Here is a 16,695-nt window from a genome sequence, read left to right as displayed (position 1 = left end):
AATTCAATTTAATTTTATATGAATAATCTGAGTATCAGATATCAAATCTAACATTCAGACATTTAAATGAACATTATTATTTTAGTCCTATCCATGAAATTGAGGCACCTGATTTTCTTTAGTCCTCTATTTATCATGTTTTATTTTTGGACATCAAACTCAGGGTCTGTTTATTTCCATCCAGTCATGAGGCAAATTTTTAATGTATTGGGTGTGGGGTAGGGAGAGTTCTTATTAGGTATTACAGGTATTAAATAATAACCTGTGCATGCACATCTATATATGTGTATGTGTTATCTGTACATATGTGTATATGCATACACAAATACAGGCTTATACAAAATGTCAAATACAGCTTTAATAGAAAATTCAAAAGTCAGAAAAGAATTAGAAAAAATTTGTAACAAAAGTAGTTCCCATTTTCTACCTTAATGTAAAATGTTTCTTTACTTACCTTTGTACTCTGGCACACCATATTTTAAATTGTATTATACGCAGATGTTTTATACAGGGTAATCGACAGCTAACTGTATATGCTTATTTCTGTTTTTATAAAATTAATGTTGTTAGTATGTTGATTATAATCAATTTTTTCAACTTCTTCATTGATTAGAGAAGACTGAGTTTTTGGTGGTTCCTTTTGCTGTCCCTAATTGTAATACAATGAAATCTAAAACTTAGAAACTCAAGGAAGTTATACCATTGCTGTAACTAAGATCTGATGAAATAATTGGAGCTATAATACTTTATAGATTTGAAGATGTATTCCTACTATTATTATGACTACTTCTCTATTTTTAAGACACTTCAGAAATATTTTAGAATGAAACCAGTTAGAAGTTAGATGCTGTTATAAATGGATAAATAATTAAGAGGTAGTTTGTCAGCTCATGATTTATCTTAGCTCTTCTGCAAGTCCAGAAGAATAACTTTATATAGATCAGCCCTGCTCACCCCCCCCCCATGTTCTTAATATTTAAATTCACTCTTTTGGATTGGAAAACGTTAGAAATATTTCCACTGAATAGCTGGAGGCCAAATTTTAAAATCTCTGGCTTTGAATTAATCCATCTTTTCTTTATTTCTTCTTCTTCCTTTAATCTTCTGTATATATCCTTCCCTAGCCCTTGTACCCTACAATCAAAAACATTATTCCTTTGTATTAAAACTGGAGACACAGGGAGAGTTATACTTTCAAATGTTTTCTTAAAATGAGCTCTTAACTAAGTCAATGATCAAGCTTTTCAAACATTGACTAACGTAGCTTATTTGGTCATTAAGGTCACTATTAGGAACATGAGTATTTCTTAACTTCTGAGTGTAAATTAAGGTATATTCCAATATAAGAAATCGTCTATGACCTTGAGATTTTATGCAGTATAAAGTAGGTAAATATTTTAAAAGATGTGGAAAGTTTGTACAATATTTTATATATGAATTACAATCACAAAAGAAACATAAAGGGGAAGTGCAATTGTTTATTTAAAAATATATATTAAAATTAGTTTCAGGGCATCTGGGGTGGCATCTGACTCTAAATCTCAGCTCAGGTCTTGATCGCAGAGTTGTGGTTAAGGTCTTGATTTTGGAGTCGTGGTCTTGGGTCCTGCACTGGGCTCCATGCTGGAAATGGAGCCTACTTTAAAAAAAAGTTAGTTTCATTTTGGTGTGAGAAACATGGCTTTAAATATTTTAGTATAAAGTGGCAGGTTTTCTGTTAAATAGTCTTATCAATTGGTGTTTCTATCTATATATCTTTTGACAGAAGTATTTCACTCAGGAAGGAGTTATGTTATCTACACAATATCACAGCAGACAGTAAAATAAAAGATGAGAAAAAGGAAGGAAGGTGTGAAGAAGGTAGAAAAGAGAACGAATTTGTCTTTAAATCTTAATCTCTTAGTGTCTCTTGGGCCTAAAATAGATAAACTGGTCTCGTTAGCTGCTGTTAATACTGGAAGGAAAGTCTTGCCGAAAGGATATGATCACTCTTAGTTTAGAGAAAAATTTTATTTTCGAGGTGCTTATATAATGTAAAACATTCCTGTGTAGTTTTAGTCCCTTTAACGAGTTGAATTTTAAAATTTTTTCTCTTAAATTTATTCAGCTTTATTTTCCATCTCCTTTTAAATTAATACATGTATATATATGCATATAATTTCAGTATTACTATATCTTTTAAATAAATTATGAATCGTAGATAATATAATTTGTCGTACTCATATTTGTTGTGTATGCATATGCTATATATGCATAAGTCGATTTATGTTCATCTGAATTAGTCTTAAATTCGTATCATTAAAATTATTCAATTTATTTTACCTGGTTTGGTTATTAATATATCTATACCAAAATCAGCTTCTCTGTTGATGATTATCAGAATGCTAAAATTGTGGTTGGGCTTTACCTGACCTTGCAAGGCACAGTTGTTGCTTTTTTCCTCTGTGTGTTTATATAACATTTGCCATTGGTATTACGGTTATTTCTACTTCCCTCTAACAGAGGCGAATTCATAAAGGAGAGCAACCACATCACTTTAATATCCCCAATATCTAATATCAGAGTCATGGTGTTTCTAATACATGTCCTAATTCTGATTTATAATACTTTCATATTCAAAACAAGAAAGGCAGCTTTTATTTTAGTCCCAATTATTCACTATTTCTTCTCTGAATTAAATAAAGCTATAAATCAAACAATCATTTTGACAGATGTGATCATTTTTAATAACTGATACCTGTATTTGGTAAAATATATTTTATATGACTTTTAGTTTTTAGTTTTTAGTTTTTAAAGATTTTATTTATTTATTTGACAGAGAGAGCACAGCAGGGGGAGCAGCAGGCAAAGGGAGAGGGAGAAGCAGGCTCGCGAGCAGGGAGCCCGATGCGGAGCTCTATGCAGGGCTCTATCCGGGGCTTGATCCTAGGATCCTTAGGCAGATGCTTAATAATTAAGCCACCCAGGCGCCCTAATTTTATATGACTTTTAAAAGGACAAATCTTATATTCAAAGAAAAGGCAAAGGCGACACTAACATTTTTTTTTTAATTCTATAATGTCCCAAATTAAGCCAAGTTACATAACTAGATAGAATGAAGATGAAATTCAAACTATGATCTGGCTATCTTCAAAACCATGCTTTGTTTTCTTTAAGGTATGGTTTAAAGAGGGCTGAGAAAGGTCCTAGCTCAACATTATTTTCCTGGATGATGGCTGAAATCATATCTTTAAATTTCTATTTATTTGACAATAATTACTAGACAATATATTCAGTGTTATTAGCTTTTGATGTTTTGTGTGAATTAGCTTATTAGTTCCTTTAAGCATCAGGAGGTGGGAGACATAGGTCTAAGATGCAGGGCCTTCATGGCACTTCTGGAGAGCTGTTGGGCAATGAATTTGTCTTCTTGGGAAAAGAGCCATGAACAGAGGATTAAGGGTGTGTACTTATATCATCTATTAAGTATTTTCATCTTGGGGCACCTGGGTGGTTTAGTTGGTTAAGTGTGTGACTCTTGATTTCAGCTCAGGTCATGATATTGGGGTCATGGGATCAAGCCCCCAGTTAGGCTCTATGCTCAGCAGGGAGTCTGCTTGAGACTGTCTCTCTCTCACCCTCTGCCCCTCCCCTACCACTACCCACCATCTAAAATGAATCAATCAATCTTTTAAAAAGAAGTATTTTCATCTTTGAGACATCAGCTGAAATTCTGAAACTATTCAGTACAGTTACACATTATTTTGTGATCATATGATTTGAGATAAAGAGATATCTATAAGAATGTAGATGTTTTTGCCATCTCTCTCTTGCTCTAACTAGTAATATATAAAGGTGAAGGTCAGTGAGGTTGAAGGAGTCAAACTGTGAGGCTATACTGTTGGGATGGGTCACCCACCTGTACATGAAATCACCCAGAAGTCATCTCAGAGCACATAGTAGAAAGGAAGACTGAACTAAGTGCCAAAGGCTATCATGAATATGGGCAAATGACCAGTGAGTCTGTGTATGACAGCCATAAGGAGGGACAAAAGAGTGCATATTTAGAATGCAAGAAAGTTGATGAGTATTGGTTTGAAAATGACATTGGGGAATTAAGAAAATGCAAATCTCTCCCTAGTCATTGTGAAACAGGGGAGTACTAAAATGCTTTGTTCAGTAGGCCTGCAAGAGAAGTGGTATTCTAGGGGTGAAGGAAGCTTCAGTCATAATAAAAAGGTAGGGAGTATAATTATTGAGAAATTTGGGGGCAATGAGAAGTTGTTTAGCATAGATGGGAGAAGGGTTCCATAGGGCAAGGTTAAAAGGATTATAGGAGAGGGATCAGAAGTGTTGAGAAAAGGAATGGGATAGTTGAGGATGAGTACCAAAGAATATAAAGGAGAGCTGTAATTAATTTGGCAGACAATTATTTGGGCATGAGCAATTTGACAAAAAAGCAAATAGATAAATAGTTATTTGATCAATTATCTCTTATTATAGAGAAACTTAAGTCATTCTGCCTGTTCCTTATTTTCATTAGCATAATAATAATATGATGGACTGAAAGTGAATTAATGGATTAAAAAGTACAAGGGAGGTATTATTTCCTCATATTTTTGAAATGAGGAATGAAATGAAAAAAAAAAAGAAGCTCGCATTAAAACTTGTGAAATAACCCAGTTGTACACCCCAAAAGCCAGAGACTAGACTATTACTCATTTTAGACCAGTTCAGTTTTTTGATCAAAATACTGCATTGGTCAACTCCCTTCGATTAAATTACTTTCCCTCTAATTATGTTTGTGGTCAAGTTGTGTTACCACCAAAGGGGCTTACGTTTGAGTTGAGATAAAAGATAACAAGTTTGTGAAGCATAGTGGAATTTTCTGGGCTCCCTACCACCAAGGAGGTCAAAGCAAAATAAGAAAGCAAAAGATACAAGACAACTATCATATGATTTCTCTCATCTATGGAACATAAGAACTAGGATGATCAGTAGGGGAAGAAAGGGATAAAGAAAGGGGGGAAATCAGAAGGGGGAATGAAACATGAGAGACTATGGACTATGAGAAACAAACTGAGGGCCTCAGAGGGGAGGGGCGTGGGGAAATGGGATAGACCGGTGATGGGTAATAAGGAGGGCACGTATTGCGTGGTGCACTGGGTGTTATACGCAACTAATGAATCATCGAGCCTTACATCGGAAACCGGGGATGTACTGTATGGTGACTAACATAATATAATAAAAAATCATTAAAAAAAAAAAAAAGCAAAAGATAACCTAAAAAAGATAAAATTTTTATTGAAGGATAATGCAGAAAAGTGCAAAAATACTAAAGACTCAGCTCAGTTATCACAAAGTATCAGGTATAATCTGTACCTAATAGGTATTAATTAATAATTTCCAGACAAGAAGCCACAGGTCTACAGAACAAGACTGTGTGAGAGCACAGTAGTCTAAAAATGAGGTGGTCTTTGAGATCTGGTTATAAGATTGTAGCCAATCAGATTAAGGCAACATAGCATTTCCCCACGAGGCAGTCAATCCTATATTTGATAAAACTTAAAATGGCTTCCTCCTGTTTGCTTAAGAAATCTTTCTTCAAAGGCTCTTGGGAGATCAGTTTCTTGCAGAGCCCCAGATAACACTGGGAATAAAGTTTGACAAATGCTCCATTCTATTAGTACATTTTCTTTAACAAAAGAAAATTTTCAATTCTCTTGCCTGTTTCTGTGATGCTAAGTATTTTTCTTTTAGCAACTAATTTTCTTGAAAGTCGTCTTTTAAACCCGAACCATGAAGTCGTTTTCACATTAAGTCATCTGTAGAAGAACTGAGCAAGAGAAAATAGTAGGTTTCCGAGGGGGGAACAGTGGTATATAATGGAGGGCTTGGGGTGGGGGGTGGTCATAAAAACATGCTTTACTATTTTTTCTTAGGTCATTCAGACTTCATTAGTACGTGTTTAATAAGCCAGCACAGAATGTGTAGAAATTGTGTGTTAGAAGCATCTCAATAGGGAGTTTTCAAATCACTGTGGAACTGGGTGTCCACTTTCACTGCTTTACTCAGGACACCTCTTGATAAAGTCACCCAGGAATCTTCTAATTGTAAATCCACGGGACCTCTGGGAGATTTGCACACTGCTCATCACACTTGTGGTATTGGAACTTCCTTTGGCCTTAGGGACACTGTAGGCAGCCTTGTACTCTTCAATCATTTGTTCTCAGTCTTCTTCAATAGTGTATTCAATAGTATTCAATGTGTATCTTAATACTCTGATATTATATGGGGCTATTTATAGTTCTTTAATATCAAAATTATTTAAATTTCTGTTCCTTTGCACATCTTGCTGTTTTCTGGGAATGCCTTCCCTCATCTTACACTGGGCACATCCCTTCTCTTCTTTCACACTGCTCAAATACCAGTCATCTTAACCCCACAGAATGGTCTCTTCTCAGTATGGGTATATATACATATCAATGCTAATTTCAGTATTTTATAATTACTTATAAACTGTCAGTGCTATGACTCAGATGGAAAAGCAAGAATCAAAGCCAAATCTGGAGAGAGTGCCAAGGCAGCAGATAGAGGAGGGGAGGAGGTAAATGAAGCTATATTTGGGGGCACCAGGGTTGGAGGGGTTGCTACTTGTTACGGAAAGGAACAGGCCTAAAAAAATTTCGTAAGCAAGAAAATAAGCGACTTTCATCCAGTCCTTGCAGGCATCAGTAGAATAGTGACTTGACATTTACAGAGAAAAAGATAAAGGAATTGTTTAGTGGGGAAGATTTCCAAGAAAGTCTTTTACGTGGAATCTTCTCTTAGAAATTCTTTCACATGAGAGACTATGGACTATGAGAAACAAACTGAGGGCTACAGAGGGGAGGGGGGTGGGGGAATGGGATAGACCGGTGATGGGTAGTAAGGAGGGCACGTATTGCATGGTGCACTGGGTGTTATACACAACTAATGAATCATCGAGCCTTACATCGAAAACCGGGGATGTACTGTATGGTGACTAACATAATATAATAAAAAATCATTATTAAAAAAAAAAAAAATTCTTTCAAAATGCAATATAGTTAAAGGGAAATCCTGACCAGGTGGGAAAAATGTTCTTTTAGTCCCAAGATTTTCTGAGTCATCATAATATTGCTGTATTTTAGAAGACTCAAATCAGTCTCCACTTCTTTTTCTTTCCTCACATTCAATGAATTATGATGTGATTTGTGCCACAAGAACACAATTTGCTTCTGTGGAGGTCACCTGTCACCTTCTAATTACCATGCCAGTTGTGCATTCTTTGTCCTCATGCTGTTCCACCTCTCCTGAGCTTCTGACACTGCTGACCTCCTTCATGAAACAGTCTTCTCCCTTGTGCACTGCCTCTCCTCCCTCACTGTTTGCTCTTTTGAGTGTCCTTCATGGGCATCTCTTCTCCCACTTATTTCTTGTATGTATACACTCCTAAGACTGTTCCCCTGAATTCCCTACATGCTTTCCCTCAGTGACGCCATCCATTTTCAGACCTTCAGATATTTTTATTCAGAAAACACTCCAGTTGCTTACTATGACCTCTTTCCCAAGTTCCAGACCTACTATTACAACTATACACTGGACCTTTCAACCTGGATTTTTGGGAACTCAGTTCTAATAACTCCAAAACAGGTAGTAATATTCCTGCATAACTGTTCTTCTTTCTACCTTCTCTGCCTGGCTTCTAAGCCCAGGTTTTTCTTTAAGTCCACATTCTCTTATGGTCTTTTTAATCAACGTTATTATTGGTGTCTTCTGATTCTGTTTCTATAGAATGCTCTCTGTCCATGTCATTCTTCTGTTTCCGCTGTTCTTTCTTCTTACCTTTCAATAAGCAGTCTTCACCTCCTTCATAGAATTTTGGTCTGTATCACTTATTCAGATAAGCATGGATTGATTGTCTACTTTGTGCCAGGTCTTGAGATAGGCAGTGTTCCATGTTTTTTCACGTCTCTTGTATAGATTCCCAGGAATGGAATTGTTGTGTTATATACTAAGCATATGTTTAACTATTTTAATAGGCTTTTAAAATTTTGAGAAGTTTTGGGTTCACAACAGATTTGGTCAGGAAGTTGCCATATATTCTCTACCCCAGCACATTATTACTCAAAGTCCATAGTTTATATTAGGGTTCACTCTGGGCGTCTTGTCTTGCTGGCATCATTTCTGAGGAAAAGTTGAATGTAATTCTTGTCTCTGCGTCTCTATAGGTAAGGTGCTTATCATCTCTGCTTCTCACAAGAATTTCTTATCTTTGATTCTTAGAAGTTTGAATATGATATGCCTCTGTATATGTTTGTGTGTTTGTCATTTATTTTACTTGGTGTTCTCTGAGCTTCTTGAATCTGTGGTTTAGTGTATGATATTAATTTGGGGGAAATCTTCAGTCATTATTACTTCAAATATGTCTTCTGTTCCTTTCTCTCTTCCTTCTTCTGGGTTCCCATTCTGTGCATGGCATATACCTTTTGTAGTTGTCCTACCTTCCTTGGATATTCTGTCATTATATATATAATACATATATATATGTATATATATGTATGTAAATGAAGGTACATATATATATGGCATTTATTTGTTTTTATTTACTTTATTAAACATTTTATTATTTATGTTTATTATTTAATAAACATTTATTTTTATTTGAGAGAGAGATATGCCTGCCATATCTGAGTCTGGTTCTGATGCTTGTTCTGTCTCTTTAAATTGTGGTTTTCACAGAGTCTGTTTCTGTAGGCCTGCTTCAGACTTCTTCCTGAGTTTACCTTCTAAGGAAGAATGTGAAAATCATAGATTTACACTTTATGCAGAATTAAGTGTAATTTGGAGCCTTCTAGAGTTTGACCTCAATTTATCTTTATAAACTCATCTCTTGACTATAACCTCGTGCTTAAACTGGCCAGTGTGATATTCACTGAACAGCTGTTCTGTGTTTTCCCACAAATATGTTTGTCTTTATTTTTACCCTTCCCTTAGCCTACAATGCCTTTCTTCCCTTTTTATTGCCAGAATTCTACCCGCCTTTAAAAGAAAGTCAGATACTTTTTCCACGGTTTTCTAAAAAAATGTATATACTTTTACTGTAACCTCTGGTATAAACCTTTTACAACAGTAATTAGTGGATACTTACTACAGGCTGGTTATGTTATTGTCAGTCACAAAATCACTCTCCAAGTGCCCCCCCCAACTGAGAATGATTTGGTGGGAGTGATCACTTTTCATGTATCTCTACCTACCTTAGATAAATGCTAAATATTTATTGAATTGAATTAGTATATAGAGGATGGCATTTTACTTAAATTTCATTATTTTAATCAATATTTAATGAAAATATTTTAATATATGATGATAATGATTAGGATATCGAAATGATTTATAAAAATCATTTGTTAAACTAATGAAGCTAGCTACCTCTGGGATCTCCATTTAACATGACCCCACTCTGTGCTTTGACTCAAAATATTTAAAAATTCAACTCTACACTGAAGTCACAGAAAAGCATGTGTAGTTAGTAATAGCTTTTTCTTTATAAAACTTGCTTTCTATCGATAAGTTTTATACCAGATATATTCCTTGTAAATCCCAGATGTTCCCATGAAATTCTTCTTCCTTCTGAGGTACTGTATCTGAGGGTTAACATGGCTGTTTTCTGTAATGCATGTGGAAACATAACTGCTGTGGTGAGAAATGACCATGTTTCCTTTTAGTTCTCAGCAAGAGTAATTGAATGTAGAATATCTTACTAAACACTGGACTGTGACAGTGTGTTAACACTCTGACTATCTCCTAACAGCAGGGCAATTATTTGCTGAGTGGGATTTTTATAAATCCCCTGGCACTAGTATGTCCTGATAATTATGATGAAGTACATTGGTCAGTGTTGATTCAGCAGTCCCTACCCTCACAAATACTTCATTCACAGTTCTCTGGCCCACTTTGACTTTCCTCGTTAGTAGAGATCTTTGCTGCTCTTCTGTGCTGACGTAGTGTCTAATTTTTAAAATAATTTTGATTAAAGCTTAGATCCTGAACATATTTTAACCATCCCCCCTATATGGAACTGTGTATCTCTCCAACTATTCACAAATTCTGAATCCTGATGTAAGAAAATACTTTTTGATTTTGTTCCTTTATGTGGCAATTGACTCCCATTTGCAGTGTAATTGTCATTTGCAAAAGTAAAACTTGAATTCCCCCACCTATCCTGTATACTTATTAGTTCCTCATTCCTGAGAGAACAGTTACTTTGAAATTATGAGAGATTATTATTTCTCACATAGTAAAATATGAAATGGAAAGACTAATCATTGTGCTTTGGGAATTATAGGTGTACAAAATCATGTTTCAAATTTTTTATTTTATAGCAACTTGTTTTAGAAGTAACCCTCAAAAACAAAGAGAAGAGGGGAGAATTAGAATACAGCTTCCCCCAGGCAATTACAAAATGAAGGTCTGTGGATGAGTGGGAAATGACCATAAAAACATTCTCCATGAAATAAAACAGTAGATTCTCCAAATCTACCATCCATTTGTTTTTAAACCAATTGCATTTTTAACGTACTTTCCCATACAATATTTGTAAGTCTAAAGAATGAAAACTGAGGAGAAAAGAGCAACTGATAGATTGTTAGAAATATGGAATGGTTCAAAATATTAATGTAATGCTAAGGGTGACTGGGTAACAAATGGTACATTTGCTCGTTGCTCAACCTGACATAATTAATATTCCAGGTCATGCTTAAGTTCCCATGATGGAGGGTCTGAAGGGGGGAATTCAAGAAAAATATATATCTATTATATAACTCATTGCCTTTTTTTTTTTTTTCCTTTTGACGAGTCAGAATCATAGCCTTTAAAAAAAATCAGTGCTTTCACACCTCATTTGCCGTATTCACCACTGGGCCACCAGTTAGCAGCCCAGCCTGATGCAAGGAGGTCAGTAAGAAGCTATTAGCAGAGTCCTCTCCCGAGATTTCTTGGGTCTTATTGAGTTGAATGTTAGCATGACAGTACTGCAAATAACTCAGTTGTAGGCTTTTTTTTTTTTTTAAACAGTTAGCACAGATTTCCCTATAGTGTTGGTCACTCTAGAAAATTATTGCTGAAAATGAAGTCCCAAAAGCTAGCTTGGCAGTAGCCCTTCTAAGTTGTGAAAAATGTGAAAACTGAAAAATATGTCATGGTCCCTTAGGATTAACCTTGTCTTTTGTGACTCATAGTAATATTTTTAAAAATCAACAACAAACCATTATTCACAAGTGGCTTACAAATTATAAAATGTAGCAATTGAGACAATAGTAAGTTAACATTGTTTTATTTACTTAAAGAAGTAATAGCTAAATGCATACTGTATCTATATAAATAAATAGGGCATTTGCTTGTGGTAGGGATTGAGAGAGGGCTGGACTGTTTTCATTGACGTAAGTTAGTAAATGTATTAAATTAATTTCTAAAATAACTGACACCTTGAAGATTTTAAATGATACATTTTAAATTCAATTAAAATATATTTTCTACCTATATTTGATTTAAATTGCAAAGAGAATACACATGAGGAGGTCTCCATATAGGTTGCAAAATATAATTTAAGAAAGCTATCATGTCTACTGATCTATTTGCATTTCCCATCTAGCCTATGTATACATGTGCATGCAAATGTGGAAGGAGACCAAAGAAGATTTCTAATGGGGTAGAGTTAATGGCTGGTAGCAGTTATTCAAGTGGATAGATATTTTTAACTGATAAATTATAATCTAGTTAAATTGTATGTATTTTACTATTTTAATCTGCAAGGTTGTAGAAATGATCAACAGACTTAAGTCAGCTAGGTCATCACTAAATAGAATGGCATACTCCTATCTTTTTCATAGACTATGGAGATTTAGTTATATTTATGTCAGAATAGTCTTTTTAATGTAATATATGTTGGTTTTCTTCTCATTACAATTGATAGATTCTCATCATAGAAATTCACCCTAAAAATCATCTTAAAAATTATCACCCACTTCAAAATTACACTGAAAACTATTTTAAATATATGTGTCCATGCTGTCTTTTATTAACATCATTTAAACTGTTTATGAATCTACCTTGTTTGATATTTAGTATTATAGTGAGAGAATGTTAGCATGACATTAAATACGGTTTATACAGTTGCCTGTAATGTTTCAACACTTTTTTCTTGTATAAATTATATAGGGAAAAAAATCCCAAAGAAAACTCAGTTCAAAAATATTTTTTAAGATATGTAAGTATATTACATATTACGTAGCTTTTGTTTTATCTAATAAAATTCGGTTATAACACAGAACAGTTGAGTTGGAGATAACTCAAGTGGGTCTTTGATAATTTAGTTCTAGATCACAATGTGTTTGAAAGCAAAGCAAAACTAATATATTAAGAAAGATAAAAAGGGTATAATCTATAATTCTTTGAAAGAAGTTGATAAGATTTTGAAATAAGCCTCAAACAAAAGTTGATAAGATTTTGAAATAAGCCTCAAACAAAAGATTTCCTGAGATCTTGATATGGCTTTGGAAAACAAGAGTAAAATAGAGGCTTCACAGGTCCTACTGCAGAGTGCATTGTTTTTGAGTGTCTACTATGTGCCCAGGAATCCACTAGGCCATGCGGATACAAAAATACCTAAAACACAGGCCTGGTGCTCCAGCTGCTTGTTTAGGGAAGATTGATACACGCAAAGGTAATTATGAAACAATGTGGTAGGTAGGTAGGAACTCTGACAGAGTTGTCCCCAGTCTCTTAATGTAGCATTAGGGATAGGGCACTGAATCTAGCCTTAGTTGATATTAGAGAAAGGTTAACACTGAATTGAAATATTAGGCTGGGAATATAAAATTTTCTTTTTTTCTTTTTTTGAAAGATTTTATATATTTATTTACTTATGTATTTACTTCTTTATTTGAGAGAGAGAGCAAGAGAGAGAGAGAAAATGAGCAGGGGGGAGGGGTAGAGGGAGAGAGAGAAGCAGACTCCCTGCTGAGCAGGGAGCCCTATACGGGAGTCAATCCCAGGACCCTGAGATCATGCCACCCAGGCGCCTCAGGAAATACAAAATTTTCTAAGATAGTTTTTCAAAGAAAGATTTTAGGTAATCATAATACTTTGAATCTGCTGGTTCCATTAGTAAATGTAGTGGCCAGAAAAATTTCTGCATATAATGGTGGCATAAGAGAAAGGCACATTTTAGGAAAAATATATGGGTTTAATCCTTAGTCCAGAGTGTCTACACAGAAACCAAATAAGTCATACTGTCCTTTAAAATGTAACTTTTCTGGGGCATCTCAGTGGCTCAGTCAGTGAAACGTCTGCCTTCGGTTCAGGTCATGATCCCAGAGTTCTGGGATTGATCCTGCTTTGGGCTCCCTGTTCAGCCAGGAGTCTGCTACTCCCTCTCCTTCTGCCTGCCCCCCCCCCAATAAATATATTAAAAAATGTTTAATAAAAGTAAAAAATAAAATAACTTTTCCTTATGACTATGAATTTGTATATATGAAAAGTATAAAAATATGGTTTTATGCTGTTTGTATACTCAAACACCATTGAATTTTCAGAAAATGAATATTTGCTCAACTTGAATTTAACATTTGTTATACATACATCTGTTGAACCTCTATCTCACAGCAGGTGCTGTGCTAACAAAGTTGACTTGTAATACAGCGTGTGGCAAGATCAATGAAAGAACATTAAGGGTAATATGACACTACAGAAATACAGCACCTAATATAAAATGCCAGTTTATTATTTTAAAGTAGAGAACTTAAAATTGCTGCTATTAAGTAGGGTGTATAATGCATAATCATTAAAGCAATCAAGTATTTATTGAGTGCAAATTTTGTTCCTGAAATTTGTTCAAGCATTGCATATTTGAGTTTGTGTGAGTGAATGTATGACTTATGGATATGATTAAATATCCATATACATACTTAACAGAAAGAATGCCTTAAGGTCCTTGTGTAAGTTTTTCTAATATACGGTTATATAAAATATGCCATATATGCCAGGTAGAAGCTATAGCTCAGCGATTTTTAACATTTTTAGTCTTTAACTACAAACGATTCTGAAATTGTTGGTCTGAAGTGTAGACAAAGTGAGTATTTTGTAATCTCCTTAGATGAATTTAAAGCCAGCCTCTAGTTAAGAAGTAGAGTCTACTTAAAAATTGTTCTTAAACATATGAAAATTTTTATGATACAACTTCGTCTTCCTTTTATTTCATGTGAAAAGTTAAAGATAAAAATAAAAATTATGTTTTTTCTTTAGATTCCAGGTGTATACAATTCACCATTCAGAAAAGATCCTGATCCGTGGGAGTTGCGGTTACAAAAGGCAAAGCCTTTAACATCCCAAAGGTCTAAAGCTAAGCCGAAGCGCTGCATCAGCCTTAGCAATTGGCTAGCTTGTACCAGTGCCCGTTCCTTTCCTCGATCCGAAATTCTGCCACCCATTGATAGGAAACAATGTCAGGTACTCAGTCCAATATAAGAATTCTGTCAATGATTGTATTCTTGCTGTTTTTTTTTTTAAGTTATTGTTTTGTCTTTGTGACAAGAAAGGGAAATTATTTTTTATGGAATCTAATTTTAAATAATAAATATAAGGTCTGTTTAAAATATGTATGAGGGAAGTAATCCAATAATTCTATGGGACTGGATTTTATTATTTCAAATATGAAGTTAACACATAAGAGTTTTGTCTAGGATCTAACCTTTTTCTTTGAAAACATTGTTATAACAGTACTTTTATTACATGTTGCTAGAAAAATATGATGTATTATCAACTTTATGTAACTTTTCATCTGATGATTCATATCTATATACAGTTGTAAACATAATCTAAAAGCATAAGTTGAGAATTACAGAGGACCCAAAACAATGCAAGAGTCAGGCGGAGACAAAAAAAAGTCTTCCCTGGCTTCCTCTAGAGCTGGGTTGGCAAATGACTTCCCAGGGCTATAGGGTGGAGTGGGATGTGTTGGGGATGAGTGTCACTGTTCCAAAGGCCCCAGAGAGCAACAGTTCTATCATCCCCATCAATATTTAATCTGGAGTAGACACCGGCCACCAGGGGGCATCAACCTAGAATTGGGTTGATTCGGGTTCACAGGGCCAGATTCCCAGAACCCCACCTAATAGTTCCTTACACAGGCTTTCCTCTGTATATCTTTTGCTATGTAATAAATAACTTGAAAACGTGATGGCTTAAACCAACACACATTTCTTATCTCACAGTTTCTGTGGTCAGTTTTGTAGGTACAGCTTAGGTGAGTGCCTCTGACTCAAGATCTGTCATGAAGTTGCAGTCAAGGTGCCAGGCAAGCTATGATTTCATGTGGAAACTCAGCTGTAGGGAAGAGCAGGAGGATGAGGAGATCCTCTTCTAAGGTCACCCATATGGTTACTTGTTTTCATATCTCAGCCCCTCCTCATAGTGGCCTCTCTACAGAGCTGCCTCACTGGTATCTGGCTTCCCTTGGGGGAGTGATCTAACCGAGAGTGAGAGACTTCTCAAAACAGAAGCCATAGCCTTTTTATGACCTCATGCCACAAGTGACCTCCCATTCTGCCGTATTTTATTTTTTAGAAGTAAGTCCAATCCATACAAGGGTTTGAGTCCCAGAAAGTAGGATGGTTGGAGGTCATTTTACAGACTGCTTTCCACACCCCCAGCCATTTCATCAATTGCTAGCAGACAACCTCACCTATGCCATAAAATAATTTCCCACTTTGCTGTAATTATTTGTGATGTTATGTATTCACTTTCTGTAATTGGGTCTTTTATTCCCTTTATTTGTGCTTTTTTTTTTTTGCTCTCTTAAAACTACTAATTGATAATTAATACTATTTTTAAAAAATAATATTAACTGATGGCTTATACTATATTATAGAAAGAGCTGTAAAAAAAAAAAAAATCTATCCAAAAAAACAGAAGCTGAGAGAGCTCCCTCTTTTTGAAATAAAGTGGCAGGGAGAGGAGAGTTGAGCAAGGGGACAAAAGAGAGATAATTGGAAAATTTTCGGTTTATTTTGGAACATATCTTCAGAGTATGGTTTCATTATTCTTTTCTAAATATAGGTTATACCAATATTCTAATAAAGGCATTTAAAATAGTTTTTAAAACAAATGTAAAATAAATGTCATATTCTAAGTAACTGAATTTTTACCATTTGAATTATGCATATTACTATTTCAATTGATGCAAGTAATGATTTTACATGATACCATCAGAATGAGCAATTCCATTTATTATTCTATAAAGAAGATAATTCTGGTATTTCCATTGCTTGTGTATTAAGTGTTCAAAGATTGCTAAGGTATGAGATATAACATTGTGTATTTGTATACTTAATAATCCATATTTTATGCTATATTCAATGAGATAGCTATTGGTAATACATGGAATTCATAGAGTAATTCTGAATGCAACTTCTTAGGAAATGTGAAAATGATATGGTACTGATAAGATATAGATATGTAAATGTTTCTGAGTGGAAACACTCTAGAAGTCATCCAGACCAAACCGCCACACACTGTATAATATTCACAACATTAACCATACACATTTAATATCATTTTATATGAGTTTTATAATATTTACATTCCACATTATCTTTACTGCTTTGCTATTTTATGTTTTTATGATATGGCTTATAC

At 34.7% G+C, this 16,695-nt stretch overlaps 1 protein-coding gene across 1 annotated transcript in view; it reads left to right on the top strand.

The window, feature by feature from the left end:
* Positions 1 to 16,695, top strand: part of SPATA17 (spermatogenesis associated 17) — a 169,263-nt gene that overhangs the window by 78,393 nt on the left and 74,175 nt on the right. Inside the window, exon 7 of the mRNA XM_008685733.2 lies at positions 14,305 to 14,508. Within this exon, the coding sequence (XP_008683955.1) occupies positions 14,305 to 14,508 (204 nt within the window). The remainder of the gene's footprint in view (positions 1 to 14,304; positions 14,509 to 16,695) is intronic.

This window comes from Ursus maritimus, unplaced genomic scaffold, assembly GCF_017311325.1.
Source record: "Ursus maritimus isolate PB19 unplaced genomic scaffold, ASM1731132v1 scaffold_2, whole genome shotgun sequence".
In the NCBI taxonomy this organism is placed as follows: domain Eukaryota; kingdom Metazoa; phylum Chordata; class Mammalia; order Carnivora; family Ursidae; genus Ursus; species Ursus maritimus.
This window is presented reverse-complemented; position numbering and strand designations above follow the sequence as displayed.